Source organism: Crocuta crocuta, unplaced genomic scaffold, assembly GCF_008692635.1.
Source record: "Crocuta crocuta isolate KB4526 unplaced genomic scaffold, BGI_CrCroc_1.0 scaffold160, whole genome shotgun sequence".
Classification (NCBI taxonomy): Eukaryota; Metazoa; Chordata; class Mammalia; order Carnivora; family Hyaenidae; genus Crocuta; species Crocuta crocuta.
Window position 1 is genome coordinate 5,622,439 of NW_027527591.1, and position 22,716 is coordinate 5,645,154.

Here is a 22,716-nt window from a genome sequence, read left to right on the forward strand (position 1 = left end):
GAACAAAAAGAAAAAAAAAAAAAAAAAAAAAAAAGCTACTTACATAAAATATCTGCACTCGATCCAACTCTATAATTGGTTCCATGCTTTTCTTTCAATGCATTTGCTGCCTTCTGTCCAACTTGGATCTGTAGGTGGGAAATGCAGAGACAGATATCTGGTGTTAAAAATAAATCCAACAATCCAGAGGGTTTCGTATTTTGTCCAAGTCCTTCTCCAGAGTTCCAGACCATCTTCCTAACTTCCAATTGGACAGTTATACCTAGGTAGCCCGCTGGTACTTTTGACTCAAAGCACTCGCACTCAGTTTCATCATTTCCCCACTAATAAAGCTATTCTGGCTTCCATATTTCTTCCATATTTCTGATCACGTGTCATGATCCTGCAAACACATGTAAAATCCTGCAGTCACCTTTGGCTCTCCTTCTTTCGAATGATTACCAAGTTGCATCTCCAACCCCATCACCCTATTTCAGACTCATTACCTCTGAAATGGACTATTGTCATCTTCTAGTAAGTTTCCCTTCCTTTCACCAATCCTTATCCCCACAGATCTCCTCTGGCTTCCAGGTGAACTTCTATAGAGTAGAACTATAATCATGATCCTGCTCAACAGCCCTACTCTTAGCTGCCCACTGGATTAGGCACAAGCTTCTCAGTTTCATATTTGAGACTACAGGCTGAGAGAATCTCAGAGCCGGAAGTTACACCTTTCCTCACACCTACCACCTTGTTACCTGACTAAATGGGAAATCCCTCAGAACTTGATGATTTCTAATGTTCCAACCGTGCTCTCTGCAGACACTTTTCTGAGATCAGAGCCCCAGCAATACTGAGAGATCAAGTGTATTGGCTATGCTTATGAACCTTCTGATAAATCTTCTGACCTACCCTTTCAACAGTCTTCTCTAAGTATTCCCCACCCCTGACTCCCTAATGTTTCCCCTTAGATTCTACACAAACACCACCCAAACCCCTTGCCCACTCCCTGCCTAGACTGGGATCTACCTTGGTTTTATTTACCTCTTAGGGCAGCCTGACTGCTCTTGTAGGTGTATCAGCTCCCCTGACTTCTAACTAGTGATGAGTCTAACTTTAAATCTTGTCTTTTCCTTCCCGGTCCTGCATTGTCTAGCTGAATCCTAAGGTCTGACAGTGGTGCTTGAGTAGAGTAGGGATAGGCATGGTGAAATTCAAAAGGAAGAGTAGAAAAGGTAGTAAGTGGTAGTGGGTCATATGCAGCAGTCATGAACAGCATCCTTAGGGTATTTGGGAATTTCTGTGTGTGGCAAAGATAAAAGAAAAAACATTCGACTGAACATAGATATTTAAGATTTTTGCCTCTTTATTCACTATTGTGAATTCTTTCTTGGGCCATTCTCCTTCTCTCTCTCTTCCTGAAAAGAGATTCTAAGTCTGGCTTAGTTCCTGGTCTCACACTATCCAGAATTGACATGATGGGTAGGAAGGGCTAAAGAAGTATGAGAAATAAAGCTGGTTTTAATTATTAACACTGCTAATGGGTATAAGAGCTGTTTGTAGAAAGAAGAGAAAGTCATAAGAAGAAGAAAATCAGAAAGGAATTTCTGGAGAGAGAAATTCTGCTAAGGAAATAAAAATGAAGAGTGAAGGGAAAGGATCAGGGTAGTTGCTACCTGTAAGTGAACTGAAGAGCCAGGGGAAACGATTGCTGTGATTTACCAACTACAGTTCCTTTTGAAGTTCTTTCAAAGTCTGGTAGAGATATGAATCGCTCTTAATTATTTGTAATTCTTACATGTTTCTGCATTTCTTTGAGTGAAACTACATGTTAACTGGTCCGTGAGGGCCTTAACTTTTATTTGGGTTATATATGCACTACTTCCAGGCTACATTTTCCTTCCAAATGGCACTTGCAGTTTTTTTCTTCTGCAATTCACCCCAGATGATTATTCTTTCTTCTGATTGCCAGCCATTACATATTTTATCCTATGTAATTCCTTTCCTTAAAATCGTGCTCTGAACTTCTGAGTTTTCTTTTTTTTTTTCAATGATACCATGAGCAATTACAATGGAGAAGACAATAGGAATAGAAGAATAACATATATGAGAAGTATACAATGGTGGCCCTAGCGTATAGACTTGGTCCTTTCCAAGAAGATAAAGTAAAATCCAAAGATTCTGACTTCTATCCTTAGGGGTGGACCTCCTGATTATTGTTCCGTCTCCTTTTGACACTATACCACAGGTCATAGAGAGTCAATTTCTCGGCTGCCTTCCTCTCAGCCTAAAGGAACTTTGGTCAAAATAATAAAAATCTCTTTGCCAGTAGTACATAGTCTACATTTCGAAAGACCTCAAGCCTCCTTAATAACTCCTTCACTGAGCCCAGAGAATTTCCTATAGGCGTATATGTACAGGCAGACACACAAAAAGGTTGACGAAGGCCCTGGATGTGTGTGGGAGGATGGAGCTTGGGATGGAGTCTAGAAGTTGATAAGGAAAGGGTTCAAATGAAAGAATGTCAGCATTTAAAACATTAGAATTTTTATAGCTATTCTAATTTCCAGAGCAATTTAGAACAGGGCTATATATAGTTATGTTTCCCCTACATAGTGATTGCTAAGTTGTCTATCACACAGTATAATATTTATCATGATTTCTACAAATTTCTGGTTTTGTAAATATATAGAGATTAATTGCTAGTCTCTGGTAGTTGTAAACAGTACCAAAAATAGAAATCTCCTTAAACACTTGGCTTGATTCTGTGTCTTTGTGCACTCTGTGACAGCTTACCCTTAGCTTCTTAACCCAAAACCACTGCTAGCTACAAGGTTGACACCAGGTGGCAAAAATTTCACTCTCTTTTCACTGAAAAGTCTTGGAGATGACTGTTTATGTTGACTCTTTAGATCCTGAGGCTATGAGAAATACAGAACCGAAGCAACCTTTCTCAATTCATTGTCCCAGTTTCTGCATGTAGAACCAAAGCGTTCTCAGTAATTCCCAGCTTGGGGTTACTGTGCAGTAGTGATGATGTCCATGCAATAGGTCTCTCCTGCCTCTTGCCTCTTCTAGCCTGTGACCAGAGGGCTCCAACCAGAGAGCCAGCCACACAAGAACCTCTCGTCTTAAAATACACACCTTGCAAAATGGTCATGTAATACCTGTTTACCTGAGCAAAGAAAGCAATAAAATTTCCTAAAATTATGCCAGGGGTTACAAGCTGCCCTTTTATTTATTTATTTATTTTTTGCTGGTGGAAGGCCTGTCCCATTAAAGATTGATAATGGCCTGTCTTTTGATGGTTCACCACCATTTGGTGGTGTCTTTGGTGGATCTATGTGTTTGTCATAGATCTCTTTGACCAGAAAGTAGACATCTATGACAAATGCCACCAAAGCTGGGAGAAAAAAGGGTTCTGGGCTTCTCATCTGAAAGCCCTGTTTCTATATTTTCCTTTACAGAAGAAATGAGATTTCTGGAGCTCTGGAATAGGAAGAAATAGGACACTGCAGTCTGAGCGTCTAAGCTGATAGGAGCTCCTAGAAGTTGCAAGCCCTTTCAGAACAGACAGGTGGTATGAAGTGACTAAATGAATATAGCCTCTGGAATCTGAAGACATGAGTTCCAGTCTGGACTCTACCAATCACTGCTTGGGTCCCCAGGCCTCTGTAATCTCAGTAACAGGTGCTGATAAGCACGGGGGGAAATTGGAACCCTTGTGCACTGTTGGCCAGAATAGAAAATGGTGCAGTCGCTATGGAAAACAGTTATGATTGTTCCTCATAAAGTTAAAAACAGAACTACCACTCGATTCATCAGTTCCACGTCTGGATATACCCCCAAAATTGAAAGTGGGATCTCAAAGAGATCTCTGTATACCTATGGTCATAGAAGCAATAGCGCAAAGGTAGAAGCAATTCGAATATGCACTGATGTATAAAGAAAATGTGATACATACCTGTAATGGAATATTATGAAGCCTTTATTAAAAAGGAAGGAAATGCTGACATATGACACAACATGGATGAACCTTGAGGACATTGTGCTAAGTGAAATAAGTTAGTCACAAAAGGCAGATACTACACGATTTTACCTGTTTGAAGTTATCTAGAACAGTCAAACTCCTAGAAAATGAAAGTAGAATGGTGGTCTACTGGGAGCTATTTTTAATGGGTGGAGAGTGCCAGTTATGGAAGACAAAATGTTTGGAGATTAGTTGCACAATAATGTGAATATACTTAACCCTACTGAGCTGCCCGCTTAAAAATGGTGAGCTTTAGGTCACTCCAATTTTACTGTAATTAAACATTGAAAAAAATAATGCTTTAAAAAAGATAGCAAATATTATGACAATTCTAAATTTGCTCTCCCTTTCTTTTGTGTCTGTTGTCCTCGGATTCATGAAAGGGCAAAAAGACCTGTCCTTTTCAGCAGTTTTGCCTGGGGCTTGGGTAAAGGGAGCTTCAGAAAAGCCAGGAGAGACAAAGTGCATTTTCCCTGCCCGGGCCTGGGCCTCGCGGGCGCTCCGCCTTACAAACATTCCTCGGCAAATACTAGAAGCAGAGTTTAGAAGAAAATAAAGCATTGTGTTTAGCAGAGAAGAGAGCAGATATTATTTAGCCATGTTATTTTAGATATGCCATATTCCACTAACAGCTGGCAAGTTCTTTAAAGCACGGTTCAAAAGCTATAATTGCTGAACGGAGCTGCAAGAGAATTTACAGAAATGAAAGCACATTCTTGCAGATTATTAACATAATCGTCTCATTTATATTATAGACGAATACCTAAGATGTCTCCCAACTTGACACTTTACGAAACAGGTAGTTAATTAATGTAGGTAAAGCAGCAGTTAACCTGAAGCCTTCCCAGCAGGCGTCTGGCAAGGTGTAAAAAGCAGAAGACAGAAAATAAGGAAGAGCACGGAGAACAAAAGCAGGGCTAGAGCCAAAATCTTGAAAATGGAAACCAAGGAAAGGAAGGCAGGGGTCCCACGGAGTCTTTTGGAAAGACTGTTGCTGTGGTCTTACCAGCTCCTCGTAGTTACTGGGCTTATTTTTAGTGTAGCCATAAGGAGTGAGAATGAGCTGCCCATAAGAGTGCATGGTCAGGAAGCACACGATGTTCTCCTTCTCGCTCTCTATAAAGCTGGAAACAGCTTTTGTCTCTGGTTCTGATACTGGTCCTGTCCCACAGAATGTCATATCCTGGCAGTTTTTAGACGCACCGATACCTGGAATGTACAGGAAACCACGAAAAGGTCAACATGACACCCGTTGAGAACTGACAGAGGACAAAGAGTCACCCTTGCTCGGGGCAACCTGCAGGTGGCGTCAGAGCCTGTCCTGGCTTGTCTAAGTTAGTTCTGGTTACATTAGTGAATGAGGACGGTCACTCGAGGAGGAGCTCAGGAAGGCCAGAGGGCTGACTTTTGGACTTAGAGACAAACTCCACGCTTACGTGGCCAGCAAAGGGAGATGCAAAATGAAATGGCATTTCAATAAGCTTTTACTTAAACCTGCGCTGGGCCCTGAAACAGATGTTCGGGAGCCAGTTCCGCAGGTTCCTAGATCAGGCTCTGACATGGCCTTGTGACCTATGTCTCTTTTACTCACTTACTGGTCTCCCTCTCATGAGAGCTATTTTGCAAGGACACAGCAGTCTGTTCTCACTGATAAGGACCACCAGCTGAGCACTCTGTGCACCCTGGGCAGTGGGATCAGCCCCTCCTACGTGGAAATTCATCAAATCCCCACAACAACCTACTGACTGGATGGTATGACACAGGCCACATTTCAGTTTAGTTTATTTATTATTTATTTATTTATTTTGAGAGAGAGCGGGGGAGGGGCAGAGAGACAGAGAGACAGAGAGAGAGAGAGAGAGAGAGAGAGAGAATCCTAAGCAGGCTCCACGCTGTCAGCGCAGAGCTCATCTTGGGGGTTTTGGATCTCAGGAACCACAAGATCATGACCTGAGCCAAAACCAAGAGTTGTATGCTTAACTAACTGAGCCACCCAGGTGCCTCCAGGACACATTTTAAGTAGGAGAAAACTAAAGCAGAAAGATGAAGCAATTTTTCCAAGACCACACCACTGTCAAGTCTGAATGTTAACCCTTACAATCTGGTTTTTAACCAGACTGCTCTTAACTCTTTCTACCTCTCTATTTGTTTCTGATTCCTTGGGCATGCTGAGATTCAGGAACATAAAAATGCCCTAAGAAGAAGGAAATGTGTGCCTTACTTACTTCTGCCTCCCTGCTATAAAAATAATCTGCATGGATAATTCTCTGATTCTTCTTTTCTTTATGACAATTCATATATTTAAAAAGAAGGTGTGAGACACCTGGGCGGCTCAGTTGGTTAAGTGTCCAACTCTTAATTTCAGCTCAGGTCATGATCTTGTGGTTCATGGGATCGAGCCCAGCATTGGGCTCTGTGCTAACAGCGCATAGCCTATTTGAGATTCTTTCTCTCTCTTTCTCTCTCTCTCTCTCTCTCCCTCTCTTAAAATAAATAAATAAACTTAAAAAAAAATGAATTAAAGTTTTAAAAAAATAAGTAAAAATAAGGTGATAGATTTCAAACATATTCACTTTGATCTAGGTCTTCCTTGCCCTTATTTAGCCAGTCTCACTTGATAAGAGTCCTGCACTTGAGTGTTGCTGCTTCTTACTGTACAGATCTTCCTTAGAGCAAAAACCCTGGTCAAGAAGTCCCAGGGAGCTGTGCCAAATTAGATGTTTATTTTTGCAAATTATATCTCTAGTAATTCACCTCAGTCCTAGCTTCTCTTCTCTGTGTTTTGTTCATCAAGTCATCTACAAAACATGTACTTACTACACCAGGATACATTGAAATTTCGATTGAGATCTGTCCCGAAACATGTGCCATTGTTGTGTGATGAACGGGATTTCCTCCAAAGCCGATCCTGTAACAGAGAACATAGAAAGGCTGCTGTTCTAAGGTATTATAAATCACAGTGTTGGTGATGATTGGGTGGCCCTTGAACATAAAAAACATCCTCTTGGATTGTCTGGAAAAATTTGCCTTTAACATAATGAAGCTTGTGCGTGTAATTTTTAGTCTCACAGATGGGCCAGCAACCCCCAATAACAGGAACATCTGTACAATCCAAGCGTATCTACATGTAAACCATCAAGTTGGAGGGAGTGTGGCCTTTTCCTCAAGAGCAGATTAGCAGTGCCTGGTGGACGTGATCTGCTTAATCAGGGAAAGCTTCAGAGAGTCATTTTTTATGTCCAAGTGATACAGGATGAAAGGTGAATAGCTTGGCAGATGGAAAAAGGCTGTTCCAGGTGTATCAGTGATGGTCTCTGCACATTTCTGGAAGCAAAAGATGGATGAGTGGAGATGAAGATAAAGACAAGCTTCTCCAGACAAGCTCAGAGGAAAGAATTTGATTTGCACCCAGGTCAAAAGGCTGTTGCAGAGAAAGGGGTCCCAGGAACAGCTTTTGGGAGAGCCAAGGGAGAAAGGGAGGAATGGATATTCTTTAGAAGGAGGGCTTCTTGTTTGTGGAGTGATATGTTTTAGTAAAATTTTAAAAAGGAAGCTTTCTACTCACTAAAAACTTCATGAGATATTTGTGCTCTGTGTGAATGATCACAATGAAAGATGAAAGCTGGGTTAGAATTTATATATCATTTATGCTCCTCATGCTTCACAACTGGGTGGATACAAGGTAGCATATGAATTTTATACCAATCTGGCAGGCAATCCCCAAACTTTAAGGAGGTGGAGTTGGAGGAAAGTGGGAATATGTTAAAAACAAACAAACATAAAACTGTGTGTTGGATTTCAACTCTAAAAAGGCCTCAGCTCTCTCAGTCCTAAACTTGATGTAGATTGTTGGCTTAACAATATTGAGTTGATTCTTATCCCAAATGGGGTTTCTTTCTTTTCATGGCCACAAAACATTTCAGTTGCTATAATGACTAAGGTCAGAAAAATAAACCCGAGTCAAGATCTAGTTCATGGATGCATTCCAGAACCAAACTCCACATACTCACAGTTGTCCAAGTGTAGATATAACCATCTATGTTCAGAACGGGAAGCACATAAAAGTCCAGGTTTCTCAGGAACTTTTTTATCCTTGGGTTGTCTTTGTAGTTTTGTAGAATCTGGAAATTTAAGAGAGAAACTTTTGGAATGCGCCTGGGAAGAGATATTTTCTTTCAATTTTCCAACAATTTCAACTTAATTACAAGAGGTGATTGCACAGGAAACCTCAACCCTTCTATCCTCCACCCTGCCTCAGTTGTCCTATTTGTTATTATAGTGGTTCTCAAGCTTTATTGTGCATCAGAATCACCTGGAGGGCTTGTTAAAATATAGACTTCCTGGCTCTCCTCCTTCACTTCCACCCCCTCCCCTTGATTCCCTAGGTCTGAGGCCTTAAGGTGAAGCCCAAGAATCTGCATTTCTATTAAGTTCCCAGTTATGTTGATGCTGTTGATCTAGAAACCACACTTTAAGAATTACTCTTTGTGGATTTCTTTCTGTTGGTTTCTGAAGACTTATAGGGTACAGCTAATATGTAACAATTCACTGAGCAAGGTATTTTCCACATGTTAAATCTCTCCATCCACACAACAGAACCCCAAAGAGGCCACTCCACGCTCTTTCTGCAGGTGAAAAAGTAGGGGCCCTAGTGTTAGAAAATTTGCCAGAGATTATTTGAAAAAGGCAGCACCAGGCTTTACTCATCTCTGACTTCCAAGATGCACTGTCATCTACATTAGGTTTGTTCACCTTCCAGTAAAAATTATTTTGGATCCACTAAAAAGAGATCAGAATACCTAACTCAGTTTTCAGTAAAGCTACTTGTACATTCAATTTCCCTTGGAGTGAAGGAGTAACTCATGCCTACATGTGAAAGAAGCATGCTTTTGAAATAGCTAAGTTGTGGCAGGTGTTTTGTTGGGTGGTTAACCATTATAAGAAAGGTAAAGAGGGGTGCCTGGGTAGTTCAGTCAGTTGAACGTCCTACTACAGCTCAGGTTATGATCTCAGTTTGTGAGTTCAAGCCCTGCATTGGGCCCTGTGCTGACAGCTCAGAGCCTGGAGCCTGCTTCAGCTTCTGTGTCTCCCTCTCTCTTTGCCCCTCCCACACTCACAGTCTCTCTCTCTCTCTCTCAAAAATAAATAAACATTGAGGGAAAAAAAAGAAAAACGAAAGCTAAAGACACTTACTTCTTTCACAAACCATTGGCAAAAAGCTGGGGCAATCCATTCCCTGGCATGAATTCCACAATCCATCCAAATGATCTTCTTGGGGCTATTGGATGGTTGACTGATCTGGAGGGACATTCATGCTCTGTTACCAAACAATTGCTTATTATCATAAGCCACTGTGCATAGTTACCAGGCTTTTCTGGGTTTTTTTTGGTGTGTGTGTGTTTTTTTAAATTTCCCTACAGATCCCTTTCTTCCTCAACTCTGTGGTTCCAAGCATGAGGCAGGGACAATGACGGAGACATTTACCAATATGACCCTTTCCATGGCTGCTCTTGCTCTCCTGCCAGACACCTTGGCTGCTATTCTTAGGAACATATGCTGCCTCCTCATGCCTCCCACCCAAAGCCTGCTCTTCCCTTCACCCCTATCCCCTAATTATAAATAAAAGCAGAAACCCCCAAGCTACAAGCCAGGAGAACAAATCTCTATAAACCTTATAAAACCTTACCACATAGGATTCACTCAGAGTGATAAAATACCTACAAGAGGTAAGTTTCAAGTAGTTAAAAATGAATCCGGGTCTTCATTTAAACTTCTTAAAACTGTGAATGGATACAAATACATAATCTCCTGCAATATCTACTAAATTCCTTAAATTCCCCTATTCCTTAGAGACTCTTCCACTCCCAGTCAATCAAATCTTCTTTCTTATCTCCCTGTGCCTTTCTTGTACATCATTTCAGGCTTACGCCACCAAGAAAGGTCCCCTCCTCTTTCAGAGGGGTGGGGTGGGTAGGAATTAACCTGGAAACTGTGGATTCTCTTTGATGGAGAAGAGGTTGTGAACACTCCCAAGTGTGTAAAGGTCACATCTGTTTTGAATGTAAACGGCCTAGACTTTACTCATTGAAAGCCTTTGGAAAAGGTTGATGAAGACTCTCCCTCTTTATCAATGAGAAATTTAAAACTTGAGATAAATACAAGACTGGATTCATTACATTCAAGGAACTTTTTCCCTCTAACCTCACCTGTTTTCAAAACTACCAGCATATTTCCCAATAAGCCATTTACCTTAATTCTCTTTTATAATTACCCCTTTTATGAGTACATGTATTTGATGATGTGTTTCTCTTTATTGCTTCCTTAAGGCAGAAGATTTTTAGCGGTCTTTTTTGGCTGATTTAGCTCAAAGTTTGATGGCCTATTGAAAATCAGGTAACAGGTGCCCCATGTTTAACGTATCAACCAATCATTCACTCAACTCCTGAGTAAATTCTATTTCAGAGCCAATACACTTTTTTTTTTGTAGTTATAGATAACTTTTAAATTTGGGAATGTGCTTTGTAAATGAGTATGTCTACAGTAAGTGGTAATAGGGTAGTGAGGCAGTAATTAAGGTAATTCTCAGCCTTCTCACTCACCTTCAAATAATACATGGGCCGGGTCTCATAGGTCATTCCCAAGAAATGCTGTGTCACGACTTCTGGGTACTTCTCACTTATCTGTATCATCCACTGGTAGATCTGAAACAGCCCGAAAGGACTGTGGATCTCAATGAGAAAATCATTTGCTTGCTTCTAATTAAGATAACTGCTTCTCTCATTAAGAAACTGAACTCTGGACTATTTGCTCTACATTACAACAACTGTGTGCTAAACAAAGTACAAGACGAAACCAATAAACCATCACTGGCCACCTCCCATTTTCTTTAAAGATCCACTCTGCCATCCAATCTTAGAACACCTTATTGAACTTTACAAATAAACTATTCAGAATTCATAGTTTCAATAATCCACTGATAACACTTCAGAAAATTGTACAGGGGTGCTTGGGTGGCTCAGTCAGTTGAATATCCAACTTCAGCTCAGGTCATGATCTCGGAGTTCATGAATTTGAGTCCTGCTTCGGGCTCTGTGCTAGCAGCTCAGAGCCTGGAGCATGTTTCAGATTCTGTGTCTCCCTCTCTCTGCCCCTCTCCTGCTCACACTCTGTCTTTCTCTCTCTCTCAAAGATGAATTAGTATTTTTAAAAAAGGATTTAAAGAAACATCATACAACAACACATCCTTCAAATGGCATACCCATACTTCCATGTGGCAGCCAATCACGCCAGAAGTTCAGGTCAGGCTTTTTGGATCCCCAAAATATCCTTTGCTAATGTCCATGGATCCCAGATTAGAGAGGAGCTGGATATGCCCTTTACAGAACATGCCAATAGAAGTTCCTGAATCAATCCCAAACAAATCATTTTGATTCATTTGAGGAGACCTGAATGGATATTGATTTAATTAAAAGTCTTATACCATGTTAGGAAAAGCAGAGTCTTATACCTTCACCTCTAAGTCAGTAATATGGGATTCTATAATTGTGAATGGAATAAGGGAATTCATAAACATAAAATATATTAAGATAGTCATCATCCCATTGAATGTGGGACAGTCCCACACTCAATAACTGTATAGTTGAAACATCTCTACCATAATAGTTATGGTAAATAACCATAATTAAGTTGGGATAACAGATATTTGAAAATTTTTGTAGCTCGATTGACATTCATCTTAGCATGAAATATCTGTAGAAAAAAGGCATCATTATAACAGTAATAATAGGCCAGTGGCCTTTTTTCAATTCAGTTATGCTAACTGAAGAGAACAACAGCTTATCACATGGGTATCTTGCAAACTTCCTAATGGCAGTGAGTCAGATGAAGGTGTCTTAAGCCGTGGGAGGGCTACAAATAACAATACAGCAGCAGCAATTATTTCTTTATTGTTTAATCAGAAGTAATGCAGTGTATTCCATTTACTCTCACAGAAAAGCTGCAGGATAAATTCTGATTTCTTGTTTTGCAGATGAGGAAATTGAGAAGCAAAAAGGCTAAGTGTTTTGGTCAAGATCACCGAGCAAGTGGTCAAGCCAGGTGTGACCTCTCCTGACACCAGAGCAGAATCTTTCCATGGGTCTTACCGGACCTTGTTCACATTTTTAGAATCTTTAGTACTTGAGGGTGATTGCTACAGAAGAATGTGTAAATTTGTTCCTGCGTTCTTTGAAAAAAATTCTGGAAAATATTAGTATACCCTCAAACGTGGAGAGAATTAATGATAAAGCCTATTTGGAAAGCAACTTGTGCATTTATATAAAAATGTAGATGTGCTTTATCCTTTAACCCAGAGATTCTATTTCTAGAAATTTACACTTCAAAAAAGTTTTGCATAAAGTCACATACAAATATGTATATATAATAGCTAATTTTTTCCTGTATCCAGTTTCAAAAACAACGTCTTAGCAGCAATACAAATATTTCTTTAAGAAAACTTTCCCCTCTCAAGAACACTGACTGCACTCCTTGCATCAGACAAGAAATACCACATTTTCAGCTAAATATAATTCAATCAGGAGGCTTCTCCACTCCATGTCCCACACCCATATGCACACTGGCCTTTCCCTGCTTAAACTGGCTAAGCACTCGACAAACAAGAGTGAGAGCTGTCCATGTTCACAGGAGCAAAAGTGGCTAGAAGGTTCTCTCCTTCCTTTTCCTTTCTGTTGTTGATTTGCCTTTTCATTTCATGCGACAGGATTTATAGCTTTCATGGTGGTGATCAAAAGGTGATTTTCTTCAAACCCTTGAACTCGGTGCACAGTCACATCTCAACCTCACATGTTAAGCCTCTCTAGTCTATGGAAAGTAACAGCGAACCATCCCTCACCCATCCTAAGTAGGCGGTGGCCACCACCAAACTCCCTGTGTCTTTGCTCACCTCTCCCATGGGGTGATATGTGGTATAGGAATAGGCGACCAGGTCCCTCCTCTGGCTCACCGTCTCGTCCACAACCTCTCGTCTGTGTTGTGCTAGGGATCTACAGAAGAAAGGCCAGGCTGAAAGCAGGGAAGAAACTACATGATATCATGAGGACTGGAAAGCTGATTAAAAAAAGGTGGTCAGAATCAATGTCAACAGGTGTCGGAGGCCGCGCCGGCTCCGACAGGTCCAGGGGTCCCTGAAGGATGGACGGTGTCGGCGAAAGAGAGTGAGAGAGCCCCGAGATCCTTTCTGATCACCAGGCAGGCATCTCTGTCCTGTCGGTTTTGGTGTCTTTATTTATAGGTCAAATGTTAACATGGCATCAGGAAATGGAATGTTTACAATGGATAGCTCTTTGTGATAAGGTGTTTTTGGAAAATGTACAGAAACAGGTTTTACAGAAGTCTTCTTGCAGAACTGCCCCAATTATAGTGAGGTTGAGTACTAAGAAAATAACGAGGTGTTCACATTTTAATAACGCTAAGATTAAGTCACAGGTTTGTAGATACTCTTATCCATCCTCATCACAACGGCCAGAGTAAGGGAAGGTGTTTGTGGAAAGTAGGCCTTAGGAAAGGGGCTGCTAAACACCATCAGTTAGCAAAGGTGTNAGGATTTGGAGGAGAAAAGTCAGTGTTAGAGTCTTCGCGCTATGACTCATTGACTGTGAGACCTTGGGCAACAACGAGTCCCTCCACACTGTAGTTTCTTCATCAGTTGAGTGAGGGGAAGACAGCCGCTCCCATCTTGCAGGGAGGCTGAGATAATTTAGTAAGATGTTGTAGATGAACATACTTTTAAATTTGTAAAAGAAATAAAAGCTAAGATTTATTGAACTGAATCTTATTATGAGACACTCAAGCAACTTAAGGTTTTTTTTAATGTTAATTTATTTTTGAGAGAGAAACAGAGCATAAGCAGGGGAAGGGCAGAGAGAGAGAGGGAGACACCGAATTCAAAGTAGACTCCAGGCTCTGAGCTGTCAGCACAGAGCCCCACGCGGGGCTCAAACCCAGGAGCAGGGAGATCATGACCTGAGCCGAAGTCAGACACTCCACTGACTGAGCCACCCAGGCGCCCCATGATCAATTTAAATCTCATTCACTTCTCTTGAAAACTCTAAGATAAGTACTCTTAGTATCCCCATTTCAGAGATGAAAAAAATTTAGTCACAGGGTAAGTGTTATTGGGATTGATGATAACCAACAGCCTGATTGAAGAGCCTGCAATATTTCTAAAATTATTTTTAAAATGTTTTTGAAGTATGATTAACATACAGTGTTACGTTAGTTTCAGTTATAGAATATAGTGATTCAACAATTCTATACATTTCTCAGTACTCATCATGATAAGTGCACTCTCAATCCTCATCTATTTCACCCATATCCCCATTCACCTCCCCTCGGGCAACCATCAGTTTGTTCTTTGAATTTAATAGTCTGGTTTTTTTGTTTGTTTGCTTGTCTCTTTTTTTCTTTGTTCCTTTGATTTGTTTCTTAAACGCTACATATGAGTGAAATCATGTGATATTTGTCTTTCTCTGTCTGACTTATTTCATTTAGCATTATGCCCTCTAGGTCCATCCATGTTGTTGCAAATGGTAAGATCTCATTCTTTTTGTTACAGCTGAGGAATATTCAATAAGTATATTATAACAGGAAAAGATAGGATAAACTAGGCAGCGAGGAAAGGATTGGGACCTGAGGTCCCTGGGTGGGGAAAACCACGAATTTTGGAACAATGCCAGCCGGGAGTGTCTGACCACAGTAAACCCTCTCAGGCTTAAGGTTCCTCTTAAGAATGTAACAGACCCCACCCACCCTCAGGTTTCCCTCAGGAATTTGAGGAAAGAGAATTTATTAATTCCAGGAAGGTTTTTTGTCAGTTCTTTCAGATTTTCTACTTAGATGATCACATCATTTGTGCACACAGTTTTATTTCTTCCTTCCCAATGTGTATACCTTCTATCTCCATTACTTGTCTGAGGGTATTAGCTAAAACTTCCAGTGCAACGTTCAAAAAGTAGTTGTGAGAGTGGACACCCTTGCCTTGTTTCTAATCTTAACAGGAATGTTTCTAGTTTTTCACCATTACGTATGATGTTAGCTGTAGATTTTTTATAGCTACTCTTTATGATGTAAAGGAAGTCCCCTCTCTTCCTAATTTACTGAGTTTTTATCATGAATGGGTGGTGGTGGTTGTCAGATCTTTTTTCTGTATCTGTTGACTTTGTACCATGTGATTTTTTTATTGTTTGCTTATTGATGTGATGGATTACATTAATTGATTATCAAGTGTTAAACCGGCTCTACACACTTAGGATATATTTCAGTTGGTGGTTGTGGTGTATAATTATTTGTAAATATTGTTGGATTCAATTTGCTGGTATTTTGTTGTGGATTTTTATATCTATGTTTATGTGAGATAGTGGTCTGTAGGTTTGTTTCATTTTTTTCATTATTTTTTTTCTGATTTTACTATCAGGGTAATGTGGATCTCATAGAATAAGTCAGGAAGTATTCCCTCTGTTTACATCTTGTGATAGAGATTGTACAGAATTGGTAAAATTACTTCTTTAAATGTTTGGTAGAATTCATCAAAAGCCCCATTTGGGCCTGAGTCTTCCTGTTTTGGTAGGTTATTAATTATTAATTCTATTTCTTTAATAAATATAGGCCTATTCAGATTGTGTATACTTTATCTTTTGATAAACAGTTTAATAAAACTATTCAGTTTCTCTACTCTATGCCAGACATTGGGCCAGCATTTAAGAGAACACATTCATGCACATTATATCATTTATTCTCATTACAACCTTGTGAAATGTTATCATCCATGTTTTATAGATAAAAAAAACTGAGGCCAAGAGAAATTAAGTAACTTGAGAACAGTCACAGAGTTAGTAAGTTGTACAGCTAGCACCTTATCTCTAAGCCACACAATTGCTTGATGAACATTTTGGTTTCCTGGCTAAAAGGCTTTATTTAAGCAAGAAATAGGACTATATTTTCATTATGAGCACATACTAACTGATAATTCACTTACCCAACAAATATGTATCGAGTGATTACTATGTTAACAGCACTAGGATGTGAACCTTTGGAGAAGCTGGGGTGTGAACTTTTGGATAGTGATCTTGCACTGAAAGGATATGTGTCAGAGATTGGATTAGTTAATGTTTCAATGACTTTTATCTATTTTCTCATTTTTTCCCCTCTGAACATTTATGGTATTATATCTGCCCTTTCCCTAAACCTTCATTTCCTTATCTGTAGAGTGGGAATAACCATACCTTCCCAAAGGATTCTTATGAAGACTAATTAATCAGTGAGCATAATTCTGACAACTAGTTAATGTTTAATCGGTGTTAGGACATACTCGTAGTTCAAAACAAAGCAAAGCAAAATGCTAGTTAGCTGCAATAACTTTAAAAATAAAAATTGTATGGACAATAATTTAGCCATCTAACTGGTATTGTCTTCACACAATACTGAACAACAAAATATTTGGATAGAATTCATTAAAACTCAAGTTCCATTCATAGCTACAGAACTCCAGTAACTGAATTGACTAAACTTTAATTTTTCAATCTGGTTCATTTAACACCATGTACCACAATTACCCACTGTAATAGAAATCAATCTCTCTAACACAATTCCATGGCTTTAAACTTGGGACTACATTTATTATTTTTAATTGTTACTAACATTTATAAGAATAGCTAATATGAGTAAGAATTATTATTCTTAATTTAATCAGAGTAAGTTCTTTACCCTCAAAATTATAAATGTTTTATTATATTATTGAATAAATTTTACCTTATTTACTCTGTCCAAATGAAAATCTCATGAGATAGGATTGTCTAAATAATCAGTTGAAATAATGAAAATGAATTTTAGGAGATTAAAAGAAATGTTATTAAAATTATAATAATAGAGAAGCAATATGTTTCTACATGTTATTCAGGGATTTGTTTCTAATATTTATCATTCATTTGATTTTTTTTTTTTTTTTTTAGTCCNTTCATTCAAGGTGAAGAATTCTAATATAAACTACATATACTGGTGCAAGCAGTATGTTGAGGCTGATTGACAAAACATATGATCATCTTGTAAAGAAAACATGTACAACCCCTGGTGTGTTTAATAAAAATTGAATCTACACATAAATGTTCAAAAGCACATTTCATGTCTTTATCAAATAATCAGAAAATATCTATATATTATGATACAAGCTAACCTTTATGGAGCACTATATGCTAGACACTGATAAAAGCATTTATTTAATTCATTCAACAATCTAAGGGGTGGGTGCTCTTGGTACTGTATGCAAGTTAGTAATAATAATAAAAGTTGGTTTCTTTTTTAGAGATCTTAAAATCTACTTAAGAGAATAGAGATAGATACTCAGCCATTAAATAATAAGGCATAAAGTGTGAAAAGGAAAGCACTTAATTGACTACCAGTTAAATGGTACACTAAGTGTATTGGAGACTAAGGAGGGAGAATTCTTAACCCAGGCATAGCCAGTAATAACAACCAACTATGTGCTAGCAATTATGCATGCCAGCACTGCTCAAAGAACTTGATATATATAGACTTATATAATCCTGATAGAAATCTTTAAGGTAAATACTATTATCCCAGGTTGTTGTTTTATTCCAAAGACATTGTTACATAGGTAAATTATGCATTTATTATACCCCAGAGAATCAGCATAAAATATTTATTAGTCCATTTAAAACTTTGTCTAGCTCTGATTTGGACTATGAAGAAAGCAAAATAAGTACCAGCATTATAAAGTCACTAGAAAACAATCTTAGTTCTTTTCATGGAAGGAGGGAGAGAAGAAATGAAGCAAATTAGGATATCTTTTCAGCCTTCCCTTCAGCCCTCCTCGCACTGGCTGCCCTGCCTGTCCAGTCTGGCCTAGAAATGAGATCGTCAGAGAGACTTTCACAACACTGTTTGGGACAGAGATGCTGGCTATTCAGAGCAACCCTGTTCCAGCCTTCCTATAGTTCAGCAAATAGCTGGGTGTTTATTGGTCATAGTTATCTACTCAGGGGGGGTAGGAAAGTGAGTATGCCAAAAGCAGAGCTGTTCCTGGTGAATTCTTGTTTCAGTTGGGTGGGTATTCCCTGGCAATGCCACACTAGAGAAGGGAAGAAATTAAAGGTGACTGGACACTCTCACCTGGCTTTCCCCCAGCTAATGTCTGCCAAATGTGTGAGAACCTTGCCTACTAAGCCCAACGTTGAATGACTGAGTTCGTGCAATAGGCAAANAAAAAAAAAAGGGGAAAAAAAGAACCGTATGGAATCTGAGTGAAAGCATCTGATATTAAGAGGGTTTATCATTTTTACATGAGATTAAACACAATACCTAAATCTCAGAAACCCAAATACTTAGTTCGAGCAATGTTTAAACCATATACTTAGAAAAGGCAATTCCTTGTTTCTAGGCAATTTCTTGGGTGATGCATAATGCATGCAGAGAGGGAAGAAAAGCTGGCTAATCCCCCAAATTATCACCAGTCTCATCTCACCAATCAAATGAAAAGATTATTGTACTTTGTGTATTCTTTTTGAATAGGAATTCATAATATGTTTAACAGAGAAAATGATCCTTTGGGGTACATTATTAATAAATACTGTGGATCAAAGATTGTCTAGTGGAATTTTGACTGAAATGTATAAAGAGGCAAAAATCTAATGAACACTGAGGCAAATTTTGTATTTTCAATACTTAGTAAGGATATAGTTACATGAATATTTCACGACAGTAATGGATTTTCAAACTTTTTTTTGCTTCTTATAAAATTAGCATACACTTACCATGGAAAATTTAGAAAGCATGGAGAGGAGAAAAATAGAAAATAGAAAGAAGAAATAAGCCTTAGTAATCCCACCTCCCTAGGTCCACTGTTGATATTCTGGCATATTTCTTTTTTAATTTTTTTAATCTTTTTTTTATTTTTGAGAGAGAGAGAGTGATGGAATGTGAGCAGGGGAAAGAACAGAGAGAGAGGGAGACACAGAATCCGAGGCAGGTTCTAGGCTCCAAGCTGTCAGCACAGAGCCTGAAGCAGGGCTCGAACTCATGAACTGCAAGATCATGATGTGGGCCAAAGTCAGCTGCTTAACCAACTGAGCCACCCAGGTGCCCCAATATTTTGGCATATTTCTTATCTGTGTTTTATCCGTGCACATTTTTTTCTTAAACACATTGTAGATTATATCTACATAAAATTTTATTTTTACTTCTTTGTATTGCATATTCTACCAGAATCATTTCCTCAAACCCATGAAAACTTTTAATAAACATTATTTTTAATGACTGCATAATAGTTGACAATAGGTATATATTATCTAACATCACTTATTTAAACATTATCATCATGCTGGATATTAAAATCTATTTCTCCTTTTGGTCTTTTGCTATTGTAAATAATTCTGGAGTTAATAACTTTTTGCATAAATCTTTGTGCTCATTTCTGATTATTTCCTTGAGCTACATCCCAGGAAGAAAATTAATAGGTCAAAGAGGATGAGTATTTTCAAGCATGTAGTTCACATAGCTAAATCCCAAATGATTGTATAGATTGACACATTTATTGGGAGTATGCAGTGTATAGGAGTTCACTTCCCTAAGTGCTCAAAAGAAGAATTATATACAAAGCTTGTAATCTTTGTTAATTGTAGGTTTTCTAGGTTTTCAAAAATGGTAGGTAACCTATGTTTTGAGTTGGTAAGAGCCATATAAAAGTGGACATTATTTTATATTAGTAAATAATAATGAAGATGCAACAAGCCAATAAGCACCAAGACTAGCAAGTTTAAAATGTTCTCAAGTGTAGACATAGCTACACTTGAGTTATCCTATGGAAATTGTCTCATCTGAGTCCCATTGCTTGAGTCAAAGCATTTCCCTAATTGAACCTGGGCTTTAAAAATACTTTTTTCAATAAAAGTTTTATGCATCTTCATTGAAGAACATTCACAGAAAAAACAGTCAAAGGTAAAGGGGGGGAAAATCACCAATCAAAGAAAACAATGACCATTTTGGTACATATTTTTTCTTTTATTTTCTAAGTATTTTATTACATTTCCTATTCCACACCTTGCTTTTGTCATAAAACATGCCTTTCCTCATTCAGTTAAAATTTTGTCATAATCATTATTCTAATGGATATTCCATTGTCATAGATCATATATCAACATTCATATAACCTAATATGGGACATTGGGTTGTTTCCAAACATTATAATATTTTATACAATATCTATATTATTAATAAAGCTACATCTCAGTGCATAAAACTCTTTCTGTACTTGGCTTATTTTCTCAATATAAGTTTCCAGAGACAGAGCTACTACTTCAAAGAATGTGTAAGTTTTAAGGCTTTTAATATATTTAAGCAAGTTGATTTTTTTCCCAATGAAACCCCATGATATATGTAAGTCATTGTCCCTAATTTATGAAGGAAGAATCTCAGATGGAAAGATAAATGCAGTATATATATGAATCCAAGTAAACTGATGGAAAACATGAGATGGCAATGTTCAAAGAGGTTTTGGCACTGGAGAGATCCTGGACTCTATATATCTGAAATAAGACTGTCTGTCAAGCTAAGAGATAAACTGAGATTGCACTGTTCATCTGGGGAAAAATCAGAGTGGATTTCCCTGTTCTATGAGAGTGAGTTTGTTGCAAGATTCTTTTAACCATGAAGCAAAAGGAAAAAATATTATCTATAACCACACATACTTGATGAGATATGCCAAAATGAGCAGGGTGAACCATGTGAACAAAGGAAAATATACACTTTATGTGAAAACTGTAACACACACACAGTTTGATATACATTATATATTTTTAAGGTTATGATTCATTATGAAGAGGGAAAGAACACAAACATAAGCAAACGATATGAACAAGCAATTTATAAACTAAAAAAAATGAGTAACAATCAAGACAAAATATTTAACTTTACTAGAAATCAACAAAATACAAAGTAAGTCACCTGTATATTTTCATAGGGGTGGGGAATACGTTTAGGAATTTCCTGAGCCTGCACTGATGGGTTAACAAGGCATAAAGAATTAGAAAGCCATAGGATGAACACACCCAAGTTTGGGTAAACAAGATTAAGTAAATAAGGTTAGGAAAAGGCCCCCAGTATAGGACAAAGGTATAGGACAATAGCAGAAAGCTGCTTTCGCAGGAAGGAAGGACCAAATTAAGTAAACAAGTAAACAGGGCTATAGACAGGAGCAGTGGAAGTTGCCCAGAGGGGAGCTAATAAGCAAAAGAAAGATGCCTTGTTGACCCTGCAGTAGCATCCCAGTCTGTCTTTCTTGGCCTTTAGGCCAGTTTAGGTAAACAAAGGCAGGGTCTCATGTTTGCTGTAAATAACCTTCCACCCAGTATCAGAGTCTTATTTTGTATTGACCCAAACCCCTAACACCACATATCTCCAAAAACTCCTTTTCCCCACACTCATGAGTTAATGTTCATGGTTTCATTGTCTCTCTGTGCACGCCCATCATGCTTGTAAGCCTTCTGATCTTAATAAAAATGAAGCAAGGGCTCTTGTCTCCTCTCAGACATTAGCCTCTCTCGCATTTTCAGTCCTGCATCCTGCTCTCTTCCTGGGCAAGAGAGAACTCTAGACCCAGAGTCTTTGATACACATGTAAACTGATGCAACTTTTCTAGAGGGCAATTTGGCAATAAGCAGTATGATTCTTACATTTTCCTCAGTTTCCAAATGAGGAATTCCAGTGCTAACTTATATTAAGAAATAATCAAATATTTGCAAAAATATTTTCTGTGACTGGGTGTTCACCATGGCATTATTTGTAAAAATGACAAAGTAGAAACCAGTCATATGACCCATAGGGTACCAATGATGGAATATTAATGATTGCAATGTTTTAAATATGAATGTCATAGGAAATTTTCAATAATACAATTTAACTGAAAATTCTGGCAATAGTACTGAATACACAATTATCTTTTATCCGAAAACATTAATGGTAACTGTATCTTGGTGAAATTTTAAACATTTTTAAACATTTTCTCAAATAATTAGAATATTACTTACCAATTATGAAACTGTAAATAAAGGATACAGAATTTTCATTATAACTTCATTTTTTCAGTCACACATGACATATCAATTGGTATTTAACATATGTTATGTTGGAAAATGTTAGCTATTTATCTTTTTATTCAAAGATTATTAGACTAACACTGAAAGAGAAAACTTCCACAATCTTTATTATTCTTATTTCATGGTGGTGCATATGCGTTGGAAGATGGGAGAATCCAGCTATACTGATCTTGAAAAAAGCTTTCCATTTAGACAATCTAAATCAAGATAGCCCCTCTTCCCACTTCCCACTCACCCATCATATCCCAGCACCTCAGGAACCAGGATCCCCAAGAGGTAAAGGGTCCCAAGCAGAGGCTTCATTCTTCTGCAGAAAGAACTAGATACTCTTGGGCTTCTGCAGGTCAATGGACCAAGCACCTCTGAGAATGCATAAAGACAGAGGCTCTGACAATCAACATAAGATAAGGCAGTTAATGGATGTCTCAGCAGAATTCTATGTGAACAGTTGCTTTATTAACTCTATCATGTCCTCAAATAGCTTTTTTCCTTAAATAGTGAAAAATACTACCATTTGACTTTTCATTTCTCCTTGAAAACCAAATT

At 38.3% G+C, this 22,716-nt stretch overlaps 1 protein-coding gene across 1 annotated transcript in view; it reads right to left on the bottom strand.

Moving 5' to 3' along the window:
* CPO (carboxypeptidase O) overlaps positions 1–22,473 on the bottom strand; it is a 23,728-nt gene extending 1,255 nt beyond the window's left edge. Inside the window, exons 1-8 of the mRNA XM_077771461.1 lie at positions 22,406–22,473; positions 12,951–13,050; positions 10,609–10,710; positions 9,203–9,307; positions 8,020–8,130; positions 6,827–6,917; positions 5,016–5,218; positions 44–128 (exon numbers count right to left, since the gene is read on the bottom strand). Of these exons, the coding sequence (XP_077627587.1) occupies positions 44–128; positions 5,016–5,218; positions 6,827–6,917; positions 8,020–8,130; positions 9,203–9,307; positions 10,609–10,710; positions 12,951–13,050; positions 22,406–22,473 (865 nt within the window). The remainder of the gene's footprint in view (positions 1–43; positions 129–5,015; positions 5,219–6,826; positions 6,918–8,019; positions 8,131–9,202; positions 9,308–10,608; positions 10,711–12,950; positions 13,051–22,405) is intronic.
* Positions 22,474–22,716: the final 243 nt, after the last annotated feature.